Below are 25,126 nucleotides of genomic sequence, written 5' to 3'. Positions count from 1 at the left end.
CCTACTCTCCAGCGTATTATCCCCTCTTCCCATTTTCCGACCTCTTTGTCTGCGATCTCACATCTATTCTTCACGATTCCTGCCCTCATTTTATTCAATCTCTACATCCGATCTTTTGCAAGTTCAACGACGCCACATCGGAGACTGCCGAAGTATCGGTCCCGAGGCACGTGACTCAAATGCACATCAACTCGAACATCGAGAGCCCGCGCTTCCTTCCGACAAGGATCTGGAGCGTTACAGTGGCAAAGTGTGACAGGGGCAAAGGAAGAATCCACAATATTTCAGCGAAACCTGGAAGCTATCAACTAGCACTGTAGCATTTCATGACGATTTGACAACAATACACGAGTGAAGCATGATCCACGGAGAATGAAAGCTTATATTACGACCGCAACGACCACTGCTGCGAAGGGACCATGGTGGACTTTCTTCGCTTGAGCTGGGGCTCCGTGAGACATCCCGACTCCTCGACAACCTCCTCCGCATCCTCGCGCTCACGCTTGTCGCCTACCTTGCGAGCTGACCCGCATATACCGCTGGCCGCGCCTGCTGCCTTCGCGTTCACCGAAACCGCACCCTCCTCACGCTTGTTGTCCGATCTCGAAGTTCCCTCCTCCAAAGCCGGTGGCACGAACGAGCCAGGAATACGCTCGCCCATCGCACACGTGAGATGCACCATCGCCCACAGCGTCGGAGGCAGAGGCTTGTCACGAGCCCGGTAAACGTCCCACAACTCCTCGCGAAGAATCGCCAGCGCGCCTACCATGTATTTGTTCCACTCCGGCGGCAGCGTGCCGAGCGTCTGCTCGAGGAAATCGGGATCGGCGAGCGCGCGGGATCTTGCGGGGGAGTTGTAGAAGGTATGAGAGAAGATTTTCGTGTAGTACTGGTCGTATTTTCTGTCGGCGTCGTATGTTGGCGAGACAGGACCTTCGAGATCATGCCGGAGCAGCAACCAAAGGATGAGCCAGAAAATCGACTCGAGATCGTGCGCGTCGCGAAATTTCCAGGCGAGACGATTATCACCTTCAGCAGGGGCTTGAAGTGGAGGGGCTGGCTTCTCTTTTGGGTCATCCGGGTCGCGGAATGCTCGCTTAGCATTATTGCGCAGAGGCTTCCCGGCAAGGAAGTCGCCGAGGACGACCTCCAGCGCGCAGAAATCTGGGGTGCCCTGTGACGTTGTTAGTAGGGACGTGAAGAGCCGTAAAAAAGGACATACAGTGCGCATAGTGCTCAAGGTCGGGTCAGTGACGCTTCTAACGGACTCGAAGTCTGTGAGGACGCCATGGCCGTTAGGTCGGCGGAGAATGTTGCCGGAGCTCACGTCCCCGTACACCAAACCAACGGAATGCAGCAGGAACAGCGCTGGAAATGAAGTCAGTTTACAGTCAAGTAATGGACGAAATGGCCATCGCGACTCACCGTAGGAAGCGTCCTTCATTGTCGAGAACACCGTCCTGATCTCGGGGTTATCGAGCAGCCGTTGCCCCTCTTCCATGACTATGCGGTGATGCTGTAGAGCAGGGATTTCGCGTAGAAAGCAGCCTTCTTGCTGGACCGGGAGGTCTATTTCAATCCCGTGCCTGTACGTGGCGACGCCGCACAGCACCGGCTCTTCGCCGACACGCAGGATAGCGCGCTCGCAGACAGCGTAGACCTTGCGATTCTCAGGAGGAAAGCTGCAGCACCTGCCAATCACCGCATGCGTGTCGTCGACAACCCCACCGACCTCGACCTTCTCACCAGCAATTACCCTGACAAAAAACTTCTTCCGCTCATCAACGCTGAGACCATACAAAGGGTCTGCGGACTTGGTCGACTCAGAGATCACTTCAAACTGCAGGAGGTCCGTGATGTTCGTCGGCGCCGCGTCGTGAAAGCCTTCCCAGTCGTGCTCTTCGATGCGCTTCATGATGTCCTCGTATATCTCGTACTCGGTACTCTTGCCGGCCTCCACCCAACAGTCCTTGATCACGTAGTATGTCCGGACCTTCGCGTCAATTGACGCGTCGCTCTCCTTGTACGCGCGATACACACGCGTGCATTTACCAAGTCCGCGCTCGGTAGCATGGTCGGCGAGGACCTCGACGGTGATGTACGCCTCGCCGCAGATAGTGATGCGATATTGGTCTGAGTGCGCCCGATTCGGGCACGATGATGGGAGGTTGCGGAGCAGCTCGATGTTGGGGTCGTATCCAAGTTCTTCTAGCGTTGCGAGGGCCAATCGAGAGTAGACGTCGACCAAGGTTTGTGCGTCCTGCGGAAAAGATCGTCAACAAAAGGGCACCGCGCTAGGAAAGCAGGATGAGACAGCTTACGGTGTAGAGGTCGAATGGCTCGCTCACGACGGCCACCGCGCGATTGAGATGCCATAGGCGGACTTCAGTATCCGCAAAGGTGATACCGAACGTGAAGCGCCGACGAAGATCCGAGCGTAGAGTCTGGTGCATGCTCCAAAGGACCTTCTTCGAGTTCTAAAGATGTGTCGGGTGAGTAAAAGGCAATGCGGAAAAAGAGGGTAGACACACGGCAATGATCTTGTTCATTGTTTGATGGCTTGGACCCGAACGCGAGATCGAGCTATTGCACCTACGATAGCTTGTGTGTTCATACTCCTCGACGACGACGACGTTGTGCCAATTGAATATGCTGTCTTGCTCAGCAATCGGTTGGTGCACGCCGCCAGGAAGTGACCACTTCTCCTCTTCACTTTTAGTCTCGAACGTCTCGCAGCTCTGAAGCGCCAACGTCTGCTTAAGCTTGTCATTCACCTCCGAGCGACACTGCACGATCTGCCTATGAATAGCGACGAGACCACCGTACGTGCCCTCCTCGACTTCGTGCAAGTGAGGCGGTAGTCGCACATAGTCGGTCCATGATGTAAATCCACCATTGCCCGTCTCGGGAGACGCACGCCTCGTTCCCGGTTTTTGCGAGCCACGCTGCTTCATGTTGGCATCTTCCTCGCCGAGATGTTCATGAGTCCTTGATTTCTGCCTGATCTTCGTCATCACTTGCTCAAGCTCCTTCGCGGTAAGTTTCTGTTTGGGCGCAAAATGGCGGAGGAAGTCGTTGAGAGGCAGCTGAGGAACAGCGCCCAGGCGCTCGCAAAAAGCATCGCGGTCGCTTTTCATGTCGTTTTGAGGGCCTAGGGGATGCGGGCTGCCGAGGTTGCGTGATACCAGCGCTGAGAAAATAGGTCCTGAAAGTGCTTACAACACAGAGGAGCGTGAAAGAAACGGGAGCCAGTGAGCGACGTGGAAGGCGGAAGCAAGGCACGGCGGGGTCTAAGCACCATGCTTTGATCAAAGCGTGGTCCGACCAATCATTACCATATGGAGATGGTCCGAGCGTAGGTCCTTACTGGTCTTCTCCGACTTCCTCACCTTGCGCGTGCCAAGCGTGAGCGTAGTCTATTCAGTACGCATGCGGAATGGGAGATACCGCTCGGCAATGAATAATAGCCGGACGCGGCAGGTCAAGGCATAACAAGCATGCCATGAAGCGTGCACTGGTTGCGAAGCACCTTCGAAGCGTTGCGCATGGTCCTTGCCTGGTCCTTCCGTCACCAGTTTGGCCCAAGCTCAATTGTTATTGACTGAGGGTGGTTGCTGGCGCTACTCAGGATTCCCATCGTGGGATTGCCTATTGTTCAGCGGGGACTATAAAAGTGCTCGGTCGGTTGCGGGGTCCTTACAGCCTTTTCTACCCTCAGCTACCCACCCAGCCTAGCCACTCGTCATCCACGAAGCAAAAGCACCTCCTCTCCTTTCGCGACAATGCCGACCTCCGACTCGATGTGGGCACCACACAACGCGGACAAGCGCGATACGTGGTTTGGCGCCAAGCGCGCCCAGTCGAATACCACCACAGATCGAGCGAAGCATTCCTCGCCACGCGACATAGCGAGCAATATGAAGCCGCTCGACAATCAAGAAGATGCGCCAAAGACTCCCACTAACATCCAGCCTCCCGCGACCAGTGGAGCTTACCAGTCGATGTGGGCCCCACACAATGCCGACAAGCGGGCTAGATGGCTGGCCCAATCACGTCCGTCTGCTGAAGACGAGCCGAGTCCGACTTCGGTCCGCAAGGCAAGCCTGAGTGTGTTTGTGGCAAGCGAAGCAAGACTATTGCAGACCGCTCTGTACGAGGCGCTGGATACTTCCTCGCAGGAAGGGGACATTGCTGTCCATGGAAAGCCCATGAATACCGGTACAGCACTGGACGAGCTGGAGGACGCGCCGAGATCGGCGAAAGGTTTCGCCATTCGTGGAGCGAGCGCCGGGGAGAGAGTCGTCGAAGATTTGGAAGAGAGCGGTGAGTCTCGGACGCCTCGCAGGGCAAAGAAAATCAAGAGACACACGGCGTCCGAGAGCGCGCCGTGGGGGAGATGGGAGCACGATCACTTCGAAAGCATGTAGAGGAGCTATGACCGTTGTAGGCAGGAGGAATCAGTGAAGGAAGCAAGACAATCTCGCGGCGTGAAGCTTACAAACCATCTTGAAGAGGTTGTTAACATAGCCTGAATAATGTTCAGCAATATGTACCAAACTTTATCTCTTCCCACTGTTCGAAGAACGTGCTTCTCAGAGCTCAAGTAGGGGCGGGGGCGTCGAAGATGACTGTCGGAGATAGGCGACGTGATATTTCGGGTATTGCCGGCGCTCTGCTACCGTCACAATCGTGTCACGGACCCACCCTTGTCTTTCGACCCTCAGGGTCACTGTGCAAGACCTGTATCGCTTCGACATCTCTGGTATCGAGATCGGATGGACTACGCGGGACTTAGTAAAGAACGTTCATTATAAGCGACACCCACGATTCTGCAGGTATGGCGCATCTCTCCCGTCACCCATGGGCTTCACCGGATACGGGCTCGCGGGAGTCGACCCGTTCGGCTCCATAATAAACCTCCAAAGCGTCTTCTACCTTGCTTTTGTAACAGTCCTACGATCAGACTGCGACCTGGATTCTCTGACTTCACTAGCGATGGGTCATCCCACGAAATTAGCCGACAACTTTCAATAAGCAGTTTTCCACCTCGCCTTTTATCGTACTGCCCATGTCCATGTGCAAGTCAGGATAGCTGCCGCCTCAGGTGGCATATATGCAGAGCGCAGCTCAAAGGTTCAGCATCGACTCAGTTACCACCTTAGCTGCTATACCTCCACCAGCAATGGCCCGCATCGCTACCGTCTTCCTCGCCACAGGCGTTCAAGGTGAGACTCTCTGATCTATCGGTCGTCTACTCTTGTGATGCCCTTTGAGCCTGAACTGACTTCTTCTGGTCTCGAAGGCACCTCCGTCGTCCAAGCCCTGCTAAAGGACGGCACCTTCAAGCCTCGCGCTGTGACGCGCAATGCTAACTCCGACGCCGGGCGCTCCCTCGCTGCCCTCGGCGCCGAGGTAGTGGAGGCCACGTTCGACAACAAGGAAGCTCTCAAGCGCGCTGTTACCGGTGCGGAATGCGTTTTTCTGGTGAGTCCGCCGTCGCTCCATCATCACCTATCGCCGAATCTCCATTACCGCACAAACAAACCATGCCTTTACACTCTGCTGACACGGTCTCTCACCTACAGGCTACCATCCCTACCCCGGGAGGTCTGCCCGAGCTCACGCAGGGGAGGAACGTTATTGAGGCTTGCAAGGAAGCTGGCGTGAAGTTTGTTGTTTTGAGGTGAGAGCTTCATGCGCAAAACGATATCACTCACGCTAAATCCGAGTCAAAGTTCTCTTCCGAGCCTGAACGAGCTCTCGCACGGCCAGTACACCCATGCGCTGCACTTCGACCGTACGTGAACAACTTCTCGAGGGCTCAAGCATACTATTTACCATATAAAAGACAAGGCGGCGCTCCAGAAGGACCTCGAAGAGTCCGGGATCCCCTGCGCATCTGTTTGCCCTGGCTCTTTCCTCGAGAACATCTCGCGCGGGTAAAACCGTATTCACATCTTTTCGTTACATATGCTCACTCGTGGACCCTCCCCAGCATGCTCGGTTGCCCCTTCGAGGAAACGGATGCGCACTACATCCTCCACACCCGCGAGGTCGCTGGCCTCCCGGTCGTACAGACCTGGACTGGCCGCGACATGGGGCGCGCCGTGGCTGCGCTCTTCACGCAGTACGACACGCGCGGGCCCGAGATCGTCAAGAAGACTTTCGTGCTCGGTTGCCAACGCGCTACAACGGAAGAGGCGGCGGCGGAACTGGCTAAAGGTACGGAGGACAGGCATGCACGAAATCAGAGTGCTCATCGCTCATCGCCATCCTTCACGCAGGTCTAGGCAAGCCCGTCGAAGTCCAGCGCCTTGGTGCATTTGGGATCCCGCCCATTGATGAGATGGTATGTTTCCTCGCCTTCGACATCATCTGGAAACTCATCCAATGAACTGCGACAGTGGGCTGCCGCGGCCGAGTTCGACTGGTACCCTGGCGTCGACGTCCCGGACAAGCGTCTAGCTGCGCTAGGCGTGGAGGTAGGCACTATTGAAGGGTTTGGGCGGGAAGTGCTGAAGGGGGCGCGCGTGGAAGCGAGGGCAGCGGCGTTCCATTGAGGGTGCGCAGGCGCTCTGCCTGGTGCTATTGCAACCGGATCACTCCAAGAAAGAGATGTATCGAACGGTTTTCCTTATTGTTTATTCAGATTCAATGGTCTTCCCAGTTTTGGACGTCTCGCATCCCAGAGAGACTCTATGCCGACCACAGAACGTCACGGTCACGGTTGAAATCTGTAGATATCACGTGATCTGTTCGCATTGATCCGGAAAGGATTCATGGCTTACATCAGCGCGCGAACGCCGTCTTGTTCGAATCCCGCACGTTATAACCCTCGTCTGTCGACTTTGAGGGATTCCTGACGCGTACAGCTGTAAGTACAGACTTCCATACATTGAACTTCAAGACTCAAATAAAATCACAGAATCGATATGGACCCCGCACCAAGGCAGCCGCTATCCTCGTCAAAGTACCATTTGCCGTACTTCAGCCCGTCCGAGGTCGCCATACTCTCCGCAAAACAACGCGGAAAATTCTCCATCCATCAGGAGGAGCGGCAAAGACAGAATGCGTGCTCTTTTCTTGAGGCTATGGGCGGTCGTATCGGATTGTACGTATACTTTCCGCACTGACACCACACCTTCGTCCTTAACGCCGGCACTGCTATGCTCAACGTTGGCACCTATTCGTTCGCTGACCAGATATACAGCCCTAGGAAGACTATTGCCATGGCTCAGCTCCTATACCATCGCTTTCACCTATTCTTCCCGCTAAAGGACTTCATATACACAGTAAGCTTTTCTATGGCCTACGAGCCGCGATCTAACTCCACTACTCAGGACGTCGCGCTCGCCGCCCTCTTCGTATCGACGAAGATGCAGGACACGCTGAAGAAGCCACGCGACCTGCTTGCAGTCTCTTACGCAGTTCGCTTCCCCGAACTGGCCGCGAAGACCAAGCACCCAACGGGCGAGATCGACATTGACACCATGGATCCTGCGGTAAGCCATCCTAGCGTGCAATAGCCTCTTGGCGTCGTCGTAGCGTCTGCCCGTGATCGTGGGACTGACCCTGGGCAGATTGTCGAGCAGGACCGGCAGAAACTCCTCGCCATCGAGCGGCTGCTTCTGGAGACGATCTGCTTCAATTTCACATCGCGGCTCTGCTTCCCCTATGTGATCAAGATTGCAAAGCGGCTTGCGGGTGAGTACGCTGTCAGGCAGAATCTTCATATATAACCGCTTATGACGCGCTAGCGTCCAAAAAGGTCGCCCAGTTGGCGTGGCGGTTGTCGATTGATAGGTGAAAGGAGTCTGTTTACCGGGTTCGAGCCGTTTACTAATGCGCACAAGCCACCGCACCCTCATTCCGCTCCAGTACCCGCCGCACACGGTGGCGATGGGCAGCATATACGTCGCCGCACTCCTTTCTTCGTTCGAACAGGCTCAGGAGGACGACCCCATCGGCACGACCAGCAGCCACGACATCGCGCAAATGCTGCACGAGCACGGTGCCTGGGAAGCCTCCTTCCAATGTCAAGTCGACGACCTCGAAGGTAATAATCCAGCTCCACTTCACCTTCTACCTAACCTCCAGCAACTGACTCTGACCCTTACCCGTAGCTATCGCGCACGCCTTGATCGACCTCATCGGCCAAGGGCTCCAAAACCCCGCCACGAAACCCTCCCCCCGCACGCCCTCTTCCCCCTCCGCCGCCGCCTCTACGGCGCCCGGTGGTAAAATGAGCTCAGGCAAGGCCATCCTCCGCCTCTACGACGCCGACCAGCTCCTCCGGCTCAAGATCAAGCTGCGCGAGACGGAGCACGAGCCGCGCGCGCGGAACCCGATCGGGCAGGCGGACCCGACGGCGGGGCACAGGAGCGACGATATCGCGATGCTGGGAAAGAACGAGGGGACGGTGAGGTTCATGTTCGGGCCACCGGCGGTTGTGGGTGCGGGGTCGTGAGGGATGGGAGGGGTAGGATAGAAACGGAGCTTGTGGATATGGTAAGCTGGTATTGTTTGTGAAAAGACGGTAATATACAGCGTCTTCGTGAGCTACATCGAGAGGGATATGTATATGCAAGATCGTGCTATCTGTCCATTCAGTCCTTTCGTGTCCGTGCGCGGTTCCCCGAAACCCTGTTTCATCGTCGACGCGGCAACTCTGACAACGTTAGACACCATCCCCGCGCGATGGCTTGCAGAAGTGCTGCGAAGGTTTCAGTCGAAGGTCACCTAACACAATATTCAACCCACGTTCAGCCTCGTCGCATGCTGTAGCCTATGCGTCTGCGTACGGCAGTTCCAACCGTACCAACAATTCTCAGCTGGGATCGTTTCACCGGCTATGAGGAGGATTGGTCAGAATCTAATGATAGCACACGTACCAGAGGGCAAGAACGAGACCATGGGCGAACAGAGGGACAGAACGTACCGTTCCTCTTCCTATCGAGCCACCAACGCGGCAGGAACTCGGATATGACGCCTTTCAGGCACTCGGCGCACAATGCGCTCGACGTGGACAGCCCGTCCCACGGGCCGCGCGGTGAGGATGGGAGCGCTGGCTGAGCCGATGCGCTGCTACTAGCGAAGGCGCCCGAAGCGCTGCCGCTGGAAGCCTCCGACGCACCACTCTCGTCATCGTCTATTGCCTCGGCCCACTCCTCGAGGCTCATGCTTTGAGGAGCTGCTGTTGCGGCCACAGATGAGGACGCCGTTGCAGCTGCGGCTGCGGGTGAGCGAGTAGAAGCATCGGCCGGCGCGGAGGCGTCGGACGCCGATGCGACCACCGGCGTCGAGTACGCAAGGATCGCCTTCAGAAAAGCGCCGTAGTCAAAGAACGCAGTGCCGTCGAAGTATGCCCCAATCTCGAACCTTTCGGTATAATGGCGACTGAGATGGCCCTAGAGCGATACACAGTGAGTTAGAAGAGTCCATGGTAAGGAGGGTTCAACAAAACGGTAGGAGGGTTCAACAACCAGGGAGGAAGGAGCGGTCGGGAAAGTGTAGGGTTAAGCCTGAAGAATGCATACCTTGAACAAGCTTGGCAGCTCGCGGTGATTCAACCCCTCCACGCCGAAGAGGTCATCGTAGTCTATGAGGAGGGGTCAGACACGTGGAGAAGCGAGCTCGTTAAGGGTGACATGCTCGACTTACTCGTCTCGTCGTACAGTTCCAGGCCCTTCACTTCATGACAGCGATCGCACGTCGCATGCTCATCGGGTATGCTATCCAAAATGGCCCTCCAATGGTTGCTCCTATAGTCGGCCTGCCAGGAGGAGTCAATTATGATGTTCCGACAGAACGATCCATTACGATGCAACGATAGAAATCAAAGAAGCAGATATCGAAATAGCAAGAAGAATCGAAAGGGTAGCAAAATACACACCTTTCTTGCACTCATTATCCGCGCAACAGGCTGGCTGAGGAAAGCGCAGAACATCATCTCGGACCCGTCCGCGTCGATGGCATCCTCTTCTATCGGGGCAAAGCTACGCGCGTCGTAGCATTCCAAGGCTGCCAGCGGCCCGCGGGCGAGGAAGAAGTCGTCGAAAAAGTCTGAATAGTGACGGTCAGTCAGTAAGTCGGATCGGGCACAAATGGAATATAAGTCACCCATGGAGACAATGACATGTTCCCCTGACTCCACCTCTCTCCGCACGCAGTGGGCTATTTCGGTGATGAAGTCGGCCACTGCTTGCATCTCCCGCAGGTCGTCCGTGCCATATTGATCCAAAAAGTCGCGGTGCTTTTCGTATAGCTAGGGGGGCACTGAGTGTCAGCAAGGCCGAAATCAGGAGTAGAAGGCGGAGAACACGTCAACGTGAGGGAGAAAAACACGGACCTCTTCGATACTTTCCCTATCGGACTCTTCCGCCTCCCAATCGTCGTCTACGCCGCCGTGTATGTGGCAGTACAGCATGAGCCGGTACACTGCGCGCCGGAATCGAAGAGACTCCAGACTCGTCAGTTGTGAGACCGTAGGCTTGCGAGTCTTATGCCTGCAGCTAAACGTTAGCAAACCCGAACACAAAAGGTAGTGTTGGTATAGAGGATTGCTCAAAGTGCAGCGCGTCAAAGGGAGCAAGAGGCCGAGCTCACCTTCTGCTGAAGAGCGTCTCCAAACGGTCGACCTTCTTTGTGTACTCATAGATGAGCTGTTTCTCCTGTCTGTCCAGCCGAACCGGCCCGTTCGTCTCGGGAAAGGCGTCCTTCCGCTCCTCGACTTCGCCCGTAAGGTCCTCAAATAGCTCAAAGCGTGCTACTCTCAAAGCCTGGGGAATCGACGGTCCCGCGATATTTGTGGCGACCGCGTACTCGATCTGTGAGGGGCGCCACATTTTAGAATGGAGGCAGACGAAACGCCACGAAGGCCACAAACCTGGACAGGATAGGTTCTATAGATGCGGTGGAAGGCTTTGCAGGAGCAGATAGCAGACTGTAGCGACTTGTAGTCTGGAAGTTGACAGAGAATGAGCTGGAGGATGTCGTCGTCCAAGGGGAGAGAAGTGAAGTGGCGCATTGTGGGAAGGCGGACAGGTAGCATGCGCGCGTTGAGGTTTGGATAGGCTAGCAGCGGAACTCAGAATATTCGTGTCAATGCTACAGAGGCAGTGGTTAAGATGGAAGATGGTGGTAAGAGCCAAGGTGCGACGGCCTCGCTGCCCCATTGTTCGAGCCCTCGGGGCCGAGGACAGGGGCTTCGGATCACCGCGCCGGGGCCGCGTGACTCACTGCAAGTTGAACTTGTCACAATTCGTGATACTTGACTCCCTTTATGCTGACTCCGAAGCTGTGGCTACTCTCCGACTCACGGAGACCGCACTGATCCTGGATAAGTTATGCAGCACCAATCCCAATGACTCCCATTAAACCACGCACAGCGCGGCGAACTAGCGATACATCAAAGACCTCAGGCCGAACATGACGAGCTCCCTGAGCTACAAGTACCCTCTATATACACACCGATGCTATCCGTACGCCCTACAGGCATAGAGACAAAAGGCTACCAACTGCGACGGCTGCAGTAAGCCAGCCGTACGATGTCGCCCAAACAGCACTGAGAGCCCCATTATTCGCGGTGGCGCCAGACACGGTGGTGTTCGTAGTGACCGAGGGCACGTAGTCTGGGTTTGCAGCCGAGCCGGGAGTGACCTGCTTGGCAGTGCCCTATCGAATTATGTCAGTAGCGCTCTAAGCCTTACGCAGCCTGAGCCTCACCTGGAAGTCAGCAAAGGTCTTGTCCGCAGTCGGGTTGACGGCGAAGACCATGCCGCGCGGGCAGTGGCCAGTCTGACCGCAGAAGAACCAAAGCGGTGTCGACGCGTTGTTGATCTAAAGCAGGCTTCAGTCATGGTGTTCAAAAAGGGCAGATGCAGTATTGAGGCGCACCGTGATGCTGTAGTGAAGCCTATCGCCGCCGCCTGCATTCTGCACGTCCTGATATCCCGAGTCTACGCCACCCTCCCTGTTCGCATGGTCAGCCTCGGTCTGAGTGGCAAAGCATCTGTAAAAACGCACTTGGCCTTGCAGGGCTCGTCGAACGTGCTCTGCGTCAAGGTATGATTGCCAGAAAGGCTGCAATTGCGATCAGCTCATGATTTCAGTCCCTGGAGCAAGGCCACGCACAAATGGAAGGTGATCGTGTCCCCGTTCTGCACGCCAGTGAGCGAGGACGGGTTGAACGTGAGCGCCGCGTTCTCGCCGACCGCGACGTCGAAGTCCTTGGCCAGCGCGCACGAGAAGAAGAGGGCCGTGAGGTAGAGGAGAGCGATGAAGAACTGCATGGTGAAGGAAAGCGAGGGAGTAGGCAGGCAGGCAGGCAGGCGGCAGCGAGCAGGGAAGAAGAGTCAACGAGCGGAACGCGTAAAGCTTGAACTTGAAGAAGATGAACGAAACGAGCCTATATATAAAGGGAGGGTAGGGGAAACGGAGGTCAGCGCAGCACGGACAAAGAGAGCAATGCTTGGCACGCACACAGCTCTACCACGCGAAGAAGAAAAAAAGAAGGGGACAGGACTAGCCTGCGACTGCCAAAACGCCTAAAACCTGGGCGACGGACGGAGCGGGGGGACCGTGGTGCGCACAGCCCGTGCAGCGACGGTGCGATGCTTATATACGACGGCGACGCGATGCTGGGATAAGACGTCGCGTTGCGGGTACCCGGAGGACGATCAGTGATGGTTGCATCCGCGCCTTGGCCTGCGATTGGCGCTGCCTCGGTGTAGCGTATGAATCGTGTGGGGAGGGGGGTCCGAAGCGCGAAGTGGGCACAACAATTGAGTCTTCATGGCTCTCGCATCTTCCGGGATCTCATATCGGGTTGGTGTCGGACTGGAGGCGTGCTATGGAAGATGGCTTGCAGCTGCTCATTGGACGCTGTATAATTGTGCGCGGCAAGAACATCAGGGGCGAAGGCAAGGTATCCGTGCGAGTGCCGAGGAAGTGATGCGCGCGTGGCGGCCGACTTGGCTTGGCATCAGTGACGAACTCAGCGCCTATTTTGTGGACCCACAAGACCATAAACTCCAGCATATACAGCAATCGTCAGGCTCGTAGTCACCTCTGCGCTCGTGGAGCGACGCCTGATTGCTGTTTATGTGGAGCGGGAACAAACAGCACAGATAGCGCGCGGCGTGGACGCTTAGAAGGGAGCACCTGGAGACCCTGTACTTGAAGTGTACCTCGTCTGGTGCTGGAAGTTGGGTAGAGGCTAGTGTGCGCCGGGAAAGCCCTGACCTAACAGGGTACAAGGGCTCAAGCGCGCCGATCTCGCCTGCCGGGCGCAGACTTCTTTTGTTTGTACGTGCTCCAACTAAACACAAATCAGGGCTGCTCCACGAGCAGGGAGGTGACTACGAGCCTGACGATTGCTGTAAATTCCTTCCATTACTCACACGTGTCAACGCAGCCCGCCAAAACATCCTCAATCACACATAGGAACTGTACATTGGACATGCGATAACACGTATAAGGACATCAAGTACGTAGATCATCTAGATCGTCGCAGCCATGAGCGAGAAATGCGTAGCACGTCAGAACATTTCGTGATCCTAGATGAGACTGGATGTGATTCAGAGGCAGAGGACTCGGAACGATGAGTATGAGAATGGGAAGGTCAGGTCAGGATGAGAAGGTCGTCAATAACATCATGAAATAATCGATAGCGCGATGGTGGATGAGGTTAAATAGAATGCAGCGATGCGTGCGTGCGACAGACCATGGAAAGCAAGCGGCAGCAGAGGAGGAGGAGAGGACATAGAAGAGCATGGAGCATAGAGAGGGAAGGAAGGAAGGGACGGGAAAGAGAGGCGAGACGAGAGTATGAACGGAAGAGAGTCCGACAGAAGAAAGCGGTAGAGAGGAAAGAGGTATCTGGAGTTTGGAGGTTTTTCTGTGTATGGTTTCGACGTGATGAGGAGGCCAGGGCGAGCTCAAGTGGCGATCTTGGACAACCGACGCGAGACGGTCTTTCCCGGCACGAGGTTCTTCAGTGCACGACGCACGGACAAGCCCATCTTGTTGGTCTCGTCCTTGAACGCCGTCGACCCGATGCCCGCCCCAATGTGCATGCCCAGCTCGTCCACAGATCCCACTCGCGATGTGTCCTCGCTCGACACCGGGGGCGGCATGGCCACCCGGCGCACGGACGCGAAGACGCGGTGGTCGGTCTTCTTGATCCCGCGCGAGCTGACCGTGTTGCTGACGGGTCGGCGCGCGTCGCTCTGGTAGCCCTTGCCCAACCGCGTCACGCCAGACGACGACATGAGGAAGCGGTCGTAGACCTGCTCGACGCGCTTCCGGCATGGCGTATCCGGGAGAGGGTCCGGCGTGCGTGACTGCCGAGCGGGGTACGGCTCGACGTGCAGTGGTGATGACGTCAGTTCGTCGAAGGACTTATGACGACGGCCCTCGAAGCTGGTGTGCAGCTCGAGCTCGGGCGTGTTGACAAAGACACTACGATCCAAGACATCAGCCAGCTTGGGCGAGAGCTGGGGCTGGTTCGCGACAGCTAGCAGAAGGTCAGCAAAGGGTGCAAGAGTACAATCATTGGCCTCACCTTCGCGCTCAAGCTCAAGCTCAAGCTTCGCAAGAGGCGCGATACGCCGCTGGAAGAGGTCGCCTTGCGATTTGGACTTCTCCTTCCTCGACAACGGCGACTCGTTGACCTGCTCCATCGTCTCCGAGACAGTCGCCCTCCGTTGACGGGAGGGCGTCACGATCTCCGGTACAACCAACACAGACCGCGAGCGCTCATTGACTGTCTGCGAGTGACCCGGGGCTGACGCTGCCATGGATGCCATAGACGTGGCCAAGGAGTTCCTCTTCGTGTTCGTGTTCGCCACACCTTCTTCAGGTCCATCCGCGAAGATCTGGTACGCAGCCGGAATCTTGCGCGGCACCCGCGATGAGCGTTGGGTGTAGTGCGTCGAGCCAGACCGGGAGGCTGGCGACAGCGGCATTGGCGGCAAAGGTTCCACACGCTCGGCCTCGAACTTGAGCTTCGCGTCCTGGACGACCTCTGGGGGAATGTTAAGGGGGTTCAATGCGTGACTCGCGCAACACTCACTCTCGACGTTGCGCATCCAAATCGTCATCCTGTCGGTGTGATTGTCCGCCGCTACACGCTCGCTCGCCAGCGCATTCTTCACGACTGGCAACGACGAATTGGCTGTGAAAACATCAGCGATGAACCTTCAGACACGCAAGCCCCACTCACCAGCACTGCCGAAGACATCATCTTCCTCTGATTGACGGCCGCGAGGCTCAAAGTCATCAGAGTCTAGCGTCAACGCAGACGTGTTCTTGCTCGAGCCGAAGCGGAAGGTCCTGTCTAAAGGTCGCGTCAGCCTCGCCATCCCACCGCATCCGCGCCTCTACTCACCAATAGACCTCTTGAAGCTATGCGTCAAGCTATGGAACGCCGAGTCACTCGGCTTCCTCGAGTGTCGCCGAATGAAGATCGGCTCCGCTGCTGCAAGTCTATCAGTAAACACCCTTCCCCTCCATCCCGGCAAACGCCACTCACCCGCCGCGAACGACTGACTGATCATATTCGACGCATCATCTTCCCCCTCCGAGAAGATGAACGTCTCGTTCACCCTCCCATCCTCCTTCGCCCTCTCCCCATCATTCTCCTTATCCGACTCCCCCTGCCCAACCTCCCTCAGCCCCAACATCTCCTTCTCCTTCCTCTCCTCCTGAATCTGCTCATCCCGCTCCCTCTCTAGCTCCTCTAGCCTCGCCATCTCCCGCAGGCGCTCCTTCTCGCGCTCCCACTCGCGCATGCGGTCCTTCACGGAGCCCTTCTTCTCGTGCTGGGCTTTCTCGTGCTGGGGCCTCTCGTGCTCGCGCCGCTTTGGGCTGCTGCCGTTCTCCGTGTTGTGTGCAGTGCTCGTGTTGTGGGCCGTGCTCGCGCTGAGCACGCCGCTTGCGTTCAACGCGCCGCTCACACTCGCGCTGAGCACACCACTGCTATTCCCACTCGTATTCTCCACATTCCTCCGCGCGCTCGTCACGTCGCCGAGCACGCGCGCCGGCTTCGTGTTCGTCTTTTGGCCCGTCGGGGTCGTCGGCGGTCCGTTCTGCAAGCGGTTGCTAGAGGCTGCGTTGTGGAGGCGGTTGCTAGACGCTGCGTTTTGCAAGCGATTGCGCGACTGCAGCGGCTTGCGGTCCATAAACGACGAGAGCGAGGCCGCGGCCGACCCGCTGGGCGACACCGGCGGGGACTGCTTGATCGGTGACAGCTCGACGGGCACGCGCTTGCGGTGCGGGACGACTGAGAAGGAGGTTCAGTCAGCGACAGTAGATAGGCGAAAGCGGCACACGAGAAGGCGAAAGCGGTACACGATTGTGAGTAGCGATGACAAAGGTCGAACGCACCCTTCGCGACCTTCGGCTGCGACTTCGCGCGCTGCAGCGAGCGGTGACTGGGCGACTCGGCCAGACTTGGCGAGCTGTTCGCATTCTCCTTCGCCGCGGACGACTTGCTCCACGATACCGGCTTCGCGGGGGTTTCCATCGAGGTATCGTACGCAATCGAGGCATCATACACAATCGAATTATCACTCGCCGACCTCCGGTGCGGGTGCGCGTCCGCCGACCGGTCCGCCGCCCAGTACGCGTCCTCCAGCGCCGCGCTCGCCGTGCAGCGCAAATCCGCGTTCGGCGACATCATCCGCCGCAGGAGCTTCTCCATCCCGCGCGACATCTTCCACGTGCCGATCCATTTGCCGCGGAGCTGTGGTCGGAAAAAAAGGGAAAGAAAGAAAATACGAGTCAGCCTGCTGTTCGTACAACACATGACGGCGAGAGGAAGGAGACGACGATAGGTAGGGAACGACGACAGGAAGGGAACGACGACAGGAAGGAAACGACGACAGGAACGGCACGACGACAGGAACGGCACGACGACAAAAGGAACACATACCGTGCGCGCCCAATACCGCTCGAGCTCCTCCGTCGTCGAGAACTGCTCCGTGTCGGAGTTCTCAAAGGGCGTGCGGCCGGAGAGGATCTCGAAGAAGGTGACGCCGAGCGACCAGACGTCGGACTTGCGCGTGTCGTGGGGTAGTCCTCGTGCGCGCTCGGGGGAGAGGTACTGGGGAGGAGGTTAGAAGGGTGGGTAAGAAGGGAGAGAAGGTGAGCAGGGTGAGAGAGAAGGATTGGGAGAGAAGGGTGGGAGAGAGGGAATGGGGGAGAAGGAAGGAGGGAAGAAAGGAAGTAACCTTACCTCGGGGGTACCATACGAGATGTTGCTGAGGAAGGCTTTGCGCGATTCTAGCCGGTACTGCTCGGCGAAGCCGAAGTCGACTAGGACGGGCACGTTCTTCTCGGAGAGCAGGATGTTCGCAGGCCTATGAGGGTTTAGCTTATGCAGAGAAGCAAAGGGAAGCCACTCACTTAATGTCGTTGTGGACGATGCCGCGCTTGTGGAGGTATTCCACACCGGATAGAAGGGACTTAAACCATAACCGGGCTTTGGGCTCGGCGACTTCGACGGGCACGAGTGTTGGTAGGTACTCCCTGAAGACGTAAAGCGTCAGCACTTCTCAACAAGCGCCGGTACAAGCGCAGCGCGCCCTGACGACGCGCTGCGGGGAAGGAGACGCACATCGTGATCAAGGCATAGGACGGCGTGACGACAAAGGAGTAGAACGGGACGATGGACGGATGCAAATCCGGCTTGAGGGAGCGAACAATCTTCATTTCGTTCCATCTGGTGGACAGAACATGTCAATTCAACGTCAAACCCAACACAGACTTGACTACGCACAGCGACTTCACCCGCGCCGCCGTCTCCGCCGTCCGCTTCTCGTTCTCGTCCTTCTTCCTGTGCACGAGCTTTACTGCCATCCGGCTGCTCTGCAGGCGCGAAAGTTCGTCTGCGCCCGGTGCCCTCGGATTGTGTCGCGGCTTGCACAACCATACGCTGCCCCAGTTCCCGAAGCCGATCTGCACGAACACAAAAGCATCAGCGACACGTCCAGAGATACAAAATTCGCGTCCTCCCGCGCTAATATACACCATACCTCCTCGATGAACTGCAACTTGTCCGCAAGCACCTTGTCTGTCGTGTGGAATACGTCGTTCGCATCGGGCTGGGGCTGGGGACCCTGCGCCGGCTGGGATGGGTCCATGGCGGAGGGAAAAGGATAGAAATACAGAAAGCAACCAACACCGAAAGCAACGCGACCGACGAACCCAAGAAGGCTCCGCGGACCTTTCAACGGAACCAAAACACGCCATAACAAATCGCGGTCACGTGGATGACGCGTCCGGACAGCGGGGCTAATTCCGTCGGACAATCCCGGCGGGGCAGGGGAGCTGCGCGCTGTGTGGATTTGAAGGTATGGCATAGTACTGGTAGAACGTATATAGGAGACTCAGTCGACTCTTCAGTCAGGAAGTAAGTAATCGGCAGTACGATACGAGTCCGCAAGTCGCATAAAAACAATGTCCGGGAATGCCAGTAACGTCTCGAGCACCCTCCCCCTCAGACTCACCCCACCTACAAGTTTCCGCTCCTTCAATGAAATCCAATGCAAGCTTTACATGCAAAGTGAACGTGGAGATTGGCGAATTCGTCTGCAATGTATGCTTACTCCTGTCATCATCCAGGTCCTGCCGTTTGCTAATGATGGCTTGGACTGAAGCTTGGGTTTGCAGCGCTGAGTCCAGGTCCTCACGATAATGGCTGGCCGAGACAGTCGTGATGCTAATTCCATTGCCTGAGGAATCGTCGGTGAAGAGGTGGGGGAATGGTGCCACAAGTCATGTCCATGATCGCGAATAGCATCATAAACCAATACTTCCTCTGCTACGCAGTGTTTGTCCAAGCTTCCCAGCTATGGCATTCGTCAGAGTCTGCCAAGTAGTAGGCAGCTTGCAGCGCACCATGAGCGTGTATGGATTCCCCCTTCGACGTCTTCCCCCTCGCAAGCGCTGGCTTGCACTTTTTGCGGATCTTTTCACGTCGGTATCGCAACATGGAAAGGCTAAAGTTCGATCAGGCTTCCTGGAGAGAAGGGGGGCAACTGTATGGTGATTCCCTTGTCCGCAGCGCCATCGTGCGCCGGGTCTACACTAGTCGCATCCGATTTAGAACCCGTGTCACAGACCCACGTACACGGCGACCTTCTCGTGGGCTATGCAACGTCAAGCACGTAGACTCGGCAGAGGACAGCCAGTCGAAGGGCAGCAGTACGTCCGCCAGCAGGCTCACAGCCCGGAGAAGATGCTGGAACGGCTGGAAGTTCCAGAAAGCCAAGGATAGAGACGATCGGGTCGTGTCTTCCGTCCCCCTCCCGATGACCCGGAGAGCCCGAGGTAGGTAGACAGACGATGGGCTCAGAAGCGCTGCCCTAAGCGTGTACGCTCGTGATAGCCGCAGCGCGATGCAGAGAAGGCCGCCATTCTCGAGCGGGGAAGAAGGACGTGGACGAATCGACGGCTCGCGCGCCTCCATTCATGATCGCGTGCTCCGAGCACGCGACGGCCAGGAACGTCGATCGAGCCCCGCCTGTGCACGCGGGACTGTTTGCCCGTGTTATCCTCCCCGGAGGCTATATAAACCCCGGGCTGGGCATCGCGACGTTCCCCCGTCGGCCTGCTTGTTCACGTTCTCGCCGCATCCCGCCGTTTCCAAGTGCGTAGCCGTTGGCTGCTAGGCGATCCTTGCTGAACTCGCGTCGCAGACAGTCACTCGCTAAACGAACACCTCAACGTCCACCATGCGCAACTTTGCTAGGTGCGTGCGAGTTGCATGTTTGCTCTACTTCTCGGTAGAGCACTCTTTGAAGAGCATGCTGACCCGAATCTCCAGCATCCTCGCCTTTGTCGCTGCTGTCTCGGCTCTCACGATCAATGTCCCGGACGACCCTACGTCCAGCGGCGAGGTCACCATTACTTGGGACGCAAGCTCCGACGACAAGTAAGTGTCACTTGTGAAGCACCCCACACCCACGCCGTTCCAATATTGCATGCATGCACTCGCATCTCCACCCCAATGCCTCTGAAGCCATGCGACCGCGCTGTGCCCACTCTTCCACGCGTTCTCGTGACACTTCGCCATTCATCTCGCTTCCCCTCCCTGCCCTTCGATCTCCACGCGCTCCTTGACTAACACCTTCACAGTACGTTCAGCTTGTACTTGACGAACGAGGCGTTCCACAACACCTTCGCCATCGCCAACAACGTCGACCCGTCCTGGGGCGAGATCACGCTCCAGCTCCCCGTCGTCCCCGTCGGCGACGGCTACACCATCATCGCCACCAACATCGGCAACATTGACGACGTCTATGCGAGCAGCGCGGGCTTCGCCGTCGCCCCTGCGACCTCGACCTCCGCGTCCTCGCAGGCCTCCACCACCAGCGGCGTCTCGAGCGGCGTGTCCACGGGTATCACGGTGTACGTACCTCTTTCCGTCAGCTGGGGCAGGATTTTGTGCTGACAGCCGGTCCTCCAGGACCACCTTCCCGTCGACGACGTCCAGCTTCGGCCACACCGCGTCGAGCTCGGGCTCGGCCTCCTCATCCGGCTCGCGCTCGGCGACCGCCTCGTCCTCTGGCTCGTCCGCGAGCTCAACGCAATTCAACGGCGACGACAACGCTGCCGCGGGCCTCCGCACGCCCGCGACCGGCATCGTCGCCGCGGTCTTCGCTGCCGTGGCTGCGCTCCCCTTCCTCTAAGGGACTCACCGCCCTTCGTGCGAGGGAGCGGCGTCTCTCCCGCGCGAAGCCCTTACATCGTCATGGACTGTGACTGGCTGTAATGGACTTCTGATGGGGTTAGCATACATGAGGAACATGTGTTGGCCCGCATAGCGACATTTGCGACACTAGCAATCTTGCCTTCGTGCACTAGCGACCTTGCTTTCGTGCACTGGCAATCCTTGCGGATGCCTATTTGCGTGCGACTTGTGACTTTGGACTTTACCTCTTTATCTCCCTTTTTTTCCAGAGCTGCATATGTACCTACATCTTCTCTGGGTTTCATTTTACGATATGACGGACTGGCGATACATTTACGCATTTGAGTAATTCCAGTGCAATGCGGTTTCTTTGCGGGTGGTGTGGGTGGACTGGCGCAAGGTGTGGGACGACTGGTGAGAGGTGCGAGCCAAATGGTGAAAGGTGTGGGAGAAGATCTTATTGGCTGCCCGCGCGCAAGTAGCATAAGGTGTGTCGGGAAGATTGTGGTCATCTGGGTGACACGCTATGAAGGCTCGCCGTAGCACAGGCCAGCGCGTCTCAGTTGTCTCAAGTCAGGCTGACCTGGTTTTATGGCCGAACATTTGGCACGTGGTCCGGCAGTTGCCGACTATGGTTGCACGGACGCCACCAAGAGTTGAACTCGACCTCCACCTTCATCAAGATACAGTCGTTGAGCTTTTTCAAGACCACTCCGTCCCCTGTCTCATCTTGTACCCGATGCTCCGCACAATAGACCTTTCGGAGAAGATGCGCGACTCACTGCAGGACGCGCGGGAACGTCGCGGAACGTAGCCGCCGGGTAGGGATGCGCCTCGCCTACCCTCATTGAAGCGGGCGATGGCTATTCTGACCGATATTGGCGGGCTCACACGCATCACTGGCGTACTCATCTGCATTACGCAGCACACCGTCTCTCCTCGAAACGTTTCCTGGCTTTCGCTGCGCCTCCTGGGTCCGCTCCGTCGATGCGCGTATGCAACCATGGAACGATTCCGAGGCTATATATAAGAAGAGAGGCGCGGTATATAAGGACCCTCGTCGACCTTCATCCTTCATTATTCAACCCAATCTTCTACAATGTCCCGCATCGCCACCGTCTTCCTCGCCACCGGTGTACAGGGTACCTCAGCCGTGCAGGCCTTAATCAAGGACGGCACCTTCAAGTCTCGCGCGGTGACGCGCAATGCGAACTCGGATGCGGCGCGAGCTCTTGCTGCGCTGGGTGCCGAGGTCGTGGAGGCGACTTACGATGACAAGGAGGCCATTAAGCGCGCTGTTACTGGCGCGGAATGCGTGTTTCTCGTGCGTATCCTATTCATCTCTGCCATCATCTTCACAGGCTTGCTGATTGCCCGCGAATCGCTACACAGGTCACTATGCCCAGCCAGGGGGGCGTGCCCGAGCTCACACAGGGTACCAACATCATCGACGCCAGCAAGGAGGCCGGCGTCAAGTTCATCGCGTTCAGGTGAGTGTTCTGGAGCTACTTCGTTCGCTCTGTCATCCGTACTCACGCAAATCAATAGCACTCTGCCCAGTCTGAAGGAAATTTCGGGTGGCAAGTACCCGCATGCTTTGCATTTTGATAGTACGTGGTCCGTCTCTCCTGTGATTTCGAACAAAAAGCTGACTCCGCGCATCGCAGACAAGGCCCTGATACAGAAGTACCTCGAGAACTCTGGCATCGCCTGTGCATCCATCTGTCCCGGAGGTTTCCTCGAGAACCTAACTCGCGGGTGAGTGCCTATCGTTCACCTTGCTATATCTCCCCTCGCTGACCTCGGCTCCCACACAGCCTACTCGGCTGCCCTTTCGAAGAGAAGGAGGACAAGTACATCTTCAACACCCGCGAGCCCGAGGGCTGCAAACTCGTCCAGACCTGGACGGGCCGCGACATGGGGCTCGCGGTGACGGCCCTCTTCACGCAGTACGAGGCGCGCAGGGCGGAGATCGATCATCAGACGTTTGTGCTGGGGTGCCAGCGCGCGACGACGGAGGAGACGGCGGCGGAGCTGGCGAAGGGTGCGTGGGGATTGGCTGGGTTGAAATTGAGTAGCTTGTTACTGACAAGAAATTGGAAGGCCTGGGCAAACCCGTCGAAGTTAAGCGCCTTGGGAAGATGGGGATTCCGCCGGTGGATGATATGGTGCGTGGACGTCGCGCGCGCTGTAGCATCATACTGACTTTTCGGTAGTGGGCCGCAACGGCCGAATTCGACTGGTTCCCAGGCGTCGACGTCCCCGACAAGCGTCTTGAGGCGCTCGGCGTCAAGGTCGGCAGCATCGAGGAGTTCGCCAGGACTGTGCTCAAGAACGCCCCCAAGAGCGTGACGAGCGAGGTGTTCAGGCGATAGATGCTAAAATGTATGAGATGATGTATATGCAGATGTATTCTCAACCTATGCTCGTCGCAGCAATTCATGAGCGCAATTCAGGTTCATTTGCACCGCAATTTTTGAGTGAACTGGCTCCTGCCTGTCTCTGGCCCTGGTTTGCGATTACATTCTTTGCACATGTGTTGAGCGCTAGGCATCTATACCACACATCTTGCACTGCCCACCACTTTTACTGTAATCACGGCGAACAGTGTTCTATGTCTGTTACTGAAGGCTGAGATATCTCGGATTACCCATTGAACGCTCATCTGCACCTTTTTCTATCCATTGCTCCCCCTCATGCTGCTTGCTGATTAGCAAGCTCCTTGAACAACTCTGGCAAGACCTCCTCGCATCCGCCTCTGAATCTGAAGTCCGCGCGCTCGTCCGCCTCGCTGGGCTCCCGATTGAAGATCGCGACAGTTCCCCCATGCCGGTGGACGCGGTACGCATAAGTCGACGCAGGGCGGACCTACATGGCACATCAGTACTCACCCCCTCACCAAACCCAAACCCAAACCCAAGCCCAAACCCAAAACCAAAACCAAAACCAAAAACAAAACAAAACCCAAAACCCACTCACCGTCGCCGACGTCCCCACCACCAAACACATATCCGCCCTGAACACCAGCCCATTAATCTCGTCCAAGAAATACGGCCTCTCCCCGAACCACACCACGCCCGGGCGCGCGAGGGCGCCGCACTTCCGGCAGCGCGGGAGGTCGGCGCGCGGGATCTCGGTGAGGAGCCGGCCGGAGTCGGCGTCGGTGGTCTGCCGTCCGATGTCGGTGACGGTGGTCTGCCGTCCGATGTCGGTGACGGCGGAGAAGCCTGCTTCGGCCGCGCCGAGGGCGGGGGTGAGGGGCGTCGAGCGGTCCTCCTCGACGTGTCCGCACGAGGAATCCGTGCATCGCACGTCGAAGAGGCGGCCGTGCATCTCGAGGATGGAGCGGGGGAAGACGGAGGGTGGGGAGCGGCGGGGTTTGGATGTTGACGCGGGCTTGGAACTGGAGGCGGGGGTGGGAGATGTAGAGGTTTGTGCGTCGGAGGCTGGAGTCGACGAGTCTGTAGTCGGTGCGCTGGCATCCGCCGCGTCGGACTCGGAAGAAGTGGACGCGGCAGGCTTGGCTATAGGTTCAGCCCTCGCCATCCTTGCATCCGAGTCAGTCGTCAGCTCTTCTAGCGCTTGCACGGAAAGACGGTCCACGTTCTGCGTGATGAGGTGGAAAGACTTGGCCTGAGGGGCGACCTTCTTGAGCTCCGTGGGGATCGACATCTTCGCGAGGATCTTGTGCGCGGGGTTGGGTTTCGCGGAGAGGGCTCTGAAGGACTGTCAGTACTGCCGGAACGGACGGAGATTGGGGGTCAGAGCGGACGGCGTTTGGGGGTCAGAGCGGACGGCGATTGGGGGTCAGAACAGACGGCGATTGGGGCGGGATTAAAGAAAGTAAAGCGAGAAAAAAGAGTCACTCATCGTTGCATAAGAAAGCAACGCTTTGAAGGACAGCAGTTCCATTGAATGCCTGAATTTCCTACTCACGTCGTCCGCCTATAATGATAGAACTGCCACACCAGCGCCGGATTTGCCTCAAATGCCACTGGCGTGGCCAGTGCTTGCGCGTCGAGCGAGCGCCACATGCCACCGCCATCTCGGAAGGTGGGTATGCCTGGGAGGAGCCCGTAAGTACTGGGTAAAGCACACCTATGATTAGACGGCGTTTTATGGGCATAGCGGTACGGATCGAAGATGTATGAGCGGTGCGGATCGAAGAGGATTTCATAGCATGGTGCCGGCATAGAAAGCAACACATGTTGTCCGAGTGGCGCGAAGAAGTGAGCGTACCCGAAGCCGCAGACAGCCCAGCACCCGCGATGACAATTATGTTCTTGCTCGCGCGGAACTTGGCACGAAAGGCGGCTGCGTCGTCTTTGGCTGGTGGAGGTTGGTCGGCAGACATGTTGAAGGGTGAACGAGCAGCTACGATAGTTCTCAGAGTGCGGACAGAGTAAGTCAAGCTAGATCTGAGATAAAGAA

At 57.2% G+C, this 25,126-nt stretch overlaps 11 protein-coding genes across 11 annotated transcripts; 6 read left to right on the top strand and 5 right to left on the bottom strand.

The window, feature by feature from the left end:
* Positions 1-147: 147 nt before the first annotated feature.
* SCHCODRAFT_02534112 (uncharacterized protein) lies at positions 148-3,179 on the bottom strand. The gene is made up of 5 exons (XM_003034036.3): positions 2,532-3,179; positions 2,322-2,477; positions 1,426-2,260; positions 1,223-1,368; positions 148-1,174 (listed from the first exon to the last, which is right to left on the bottom strand). Exons 1-5 carry the CDS (start codon positions 3,135-3,137, stop codon positions 386-388), a joined length of 2,532 nt encoding a protein of 843 aa, XP_003034082.1. The 5' UTR covers positions 3,138-3,179; the 3' UTR covers positions 148-385.
* Positions 3,180-3,637: 458 nt separating this feature from the next.
* On the top strand, positions 3,638-4,456 carry SCHCODRAFT_02616833 (uncharacterized protein). Its single transcript, XM_003034633.3, has one exon. The coding sequence runs from the start codon at positions 3,783-3,785 to the stop codon at positions 4,425-4,427; it is 645 nt and encodes a 214-aa protein (XP_003034679.1). The 5' UTR covers positions 3,638-3,782; the 3' UTR covers positions 4,428-4,456.
* A 726-nt stretch (positions 4,457-5,182) lies between these two features.
* Positions 5,183-6,667, top strand: SCHCODRAFT_02570687 (NAD(P)-binding protein; the record flags this gene model as incomplete). The annotated part of the gene is made up of 8 exons (XM_003034632.3): positions 5,183-5,225; positions 5,303-5,484; positions 5,586-5,683; positions 5,736-5,797; positions 5,849-5,939; positions 5,996-6,222; positions 6,285-6,349; positions 6,405-6,667. The coding sequence occupies 8 exons, from the start codon at positions 5,183-5,185 to the stop codon at positions 6,558-6,560; spliced, it is 924 nt and encodes a 307-aa protein (XP_003034678.1). The 3' UTR covers positions 6,561-6,667.
* Positions 6,668-6,818: 151 nt separating this feature from the next.
* Positions 6,819-8,601, top strand: SCHCODRAFT_02616831 (cyclin-like protein). The gene is made up of 8 exons (XM_003034631.3): positions 6,819-6,874; positions 6,926-7,111; positions 7,211-7,292; positions 7,341-7,502; positions 7,581-7,704; positions 7,758-7,803; positions 7,854-8,056; positions 8,124-8,601. The coding sequence occupies exons 2-8, from the start codon at positions 6,933-6,935 to the stop codon at positions 8,465-8,467; spliced, it is 1,140 nt and encodes a 379-aa protein (XP_003034677.1). The 5' UTR covers positions 6,819-6,874; positions 6,926-6,932; the 3' UTR covers positions 8,468-8,601.
* Positions 8,602-8,677: 76 nt separating this feature from the next.
* SCHCODRAFT_01151738 (uncharacterized protein) lies at positions 8,678-12,609 on the bottom strand (the record flags this gene model as incomplete). Its single annotated transcript, XM_003034035.2, has 18 exons — positions 12,481-12,609; positions 12,133-12,406; positions 12,025-12,081; positions 11,896-11,971; positions 11,725-11,838; positions 11,518-11,673; positions 11,470-11,487; positions 11,319-11,334; positions 10,886-11,073; positions 10,606-10,826; positions 10,349-10,505; positions 10,120-10,264; positions 9,893-10,062; positions 9,661-9,772; positions 9,537-9,598; positions 8,939-9,407; positions 8,761-8,849; positions 8,678-8,713 (listed from the first exon to the last, which is right to left on the bottom strand). The coding sequence occupies exons 2-18, from the start codon at positions 12,288-12,290 to the stop codon at positions 8,678-8,680; spliced, it is 2,244 nt and encodes a 747-aa protein (XP_003034081.1). The 5' UTR covers positions 12,291-12,406; positions 12,481-12,609.
* Positions 12,610-13,949: 1,340 nt separating this feature from the next.
* Positions 13,950-14,396, bottom strand: SCHCODRAFT_02455553 (uncharacterized protein; the record flags this gene model as incomplete). Its single annotated transcript, XM_050342573.1, has 1 exon — positions 13,950-14,396. A coding segment is annotated over one exon (447 nt), but the record flags the coding sequence as incomplete, so codon positions are not given.
* Positions 14,397-16,128: 1,732 nt separating this feature from the next.
* On the bottom strand, positions 16,129-18,143 carry SCHCODRAFT_02491745 (kinase-like protein; the record flags this gene model as incomplete). The annotated part of the gene is made up of 8 exons (XM_003034034.2): positions 16,129-16,282; positions 16,332-16,744; positions 16,934-17,104; positions 17,237-17,360; positions 17,407-17,525; positions 17,614-17,722; positions 17,780-17,958; positions 18,036-18,143. 8 exons carry the CDS (start codon positions 18,141-18,143, stop codon positions 16,129-16,131), a joined length of 1,377 nt encoding a protein of 458 aa, XP_003034080.2.
* Positions 18,144-19,604: 1,461 nt separating this feature from the next.
* Positions 19,605-21,179, top strand: SCHCODRAFT_02616813 (uncharacterized protein). Its single transcript, XM_003034630.2, has 5 exons — positions 19,605-19,651; positions 19,701-19,753; positions 19,829-19,936; positions 20,140-20,412; positions 20,471-21,179. Exons 2-5 carry the CDS (start codon positions 19,737-19,739, stop codon positions 20,691-20,693), a joined length of 621 nt encoding a protein of 206 aa, XP_003034676.1. The 5' UTR covers positions 19,605-19,651; positions 19,701-19,736; the 3' UTR covers positions 20,694-21,179.
* Positions 21,180-21,367: 188 nt separating this feature from the next.
* On the top strand, positions 21,368-23,163 carry SCHCODRAFT_02570671 (NAD(P)-binding protein). The gene is made up of 7 exons (XM_003034629.2): positions 21,368-22,019; positions 22,088-22,185; positions 22,244-22,305; positions 22,363-22,453; positions 22,513-22,739; positions 22,799-22,863; positions 22,912-23,163. Exons 1-7 carry the CDS (start codon positions 21,795-21,797, stop codon positions 23,068-23,070), a joined length of 927 nt encoding a protein of 308 aa, XP_003034675.1. The 5' UTR covers positions 21,368-21,794; the 3' UTR covers positions 23,071-23,163.
* SCHCODRAFT_02616810 (uncharacterized protein) lies at positions 23,044-23,561 on the top strand. The gene is made up of 3 exons (XM_050344772.1): positions 23,044-23,221; positions 23,277-23,313; positions 23,367-23,561. The coding sequence occupies exons 1-3, from the start codon at positions 23,079-23,081 to the stop codon at positions 23,403-23,405; spliced, it is 219 nt and encodes a 72-aa protein (XP_050201873.1). The 5' UTR covers positions 23,044-23,078; the 3' UTR covers positions 23,406-23,561.
* SCHCODRAFT_01090810 (DHS-like NAD/FAD-binding domain-containing protein) lies at positions 23,390-25,049 on the bottom strand (the record flags this gene model as incomplete). Its single annotated transcript, XM_003034033.2, has 6 exons — positions 23,390-23,563; positions 23,675-23,863; positions 23,912-24,091; positions 24,284-24,413; positions 24,632-24,758; positions 24,935-25,049. 6 exons carry the CDS (start codon positions 25,047-25,049, stop codon positions 23,390-23,392), a joined length of 915 nt encoding a protein of 304 aa, XP_003034079.2.
* Positions 25,050-25,126: the final 77 nt, after the last annotated feature.

Source organism: Schizophyllum commune, assembly GCF_000143185.2.
Source record: "Schizophyllum commune H4-8 unplaced genomic scaffold SCHCOscaffold_3, whole genome shotgun sequence".
NCBI classification, from domain to species: Eukaryota; Fungi; Basidiomycota; class Agaricomycetes; order Agaricales; family Schizophyllaceae; genus Schizophyllum; species Schizophyllum commune.
This window is presented reverse-complemented; position numbering and strand designations above follow the sequence as displayed.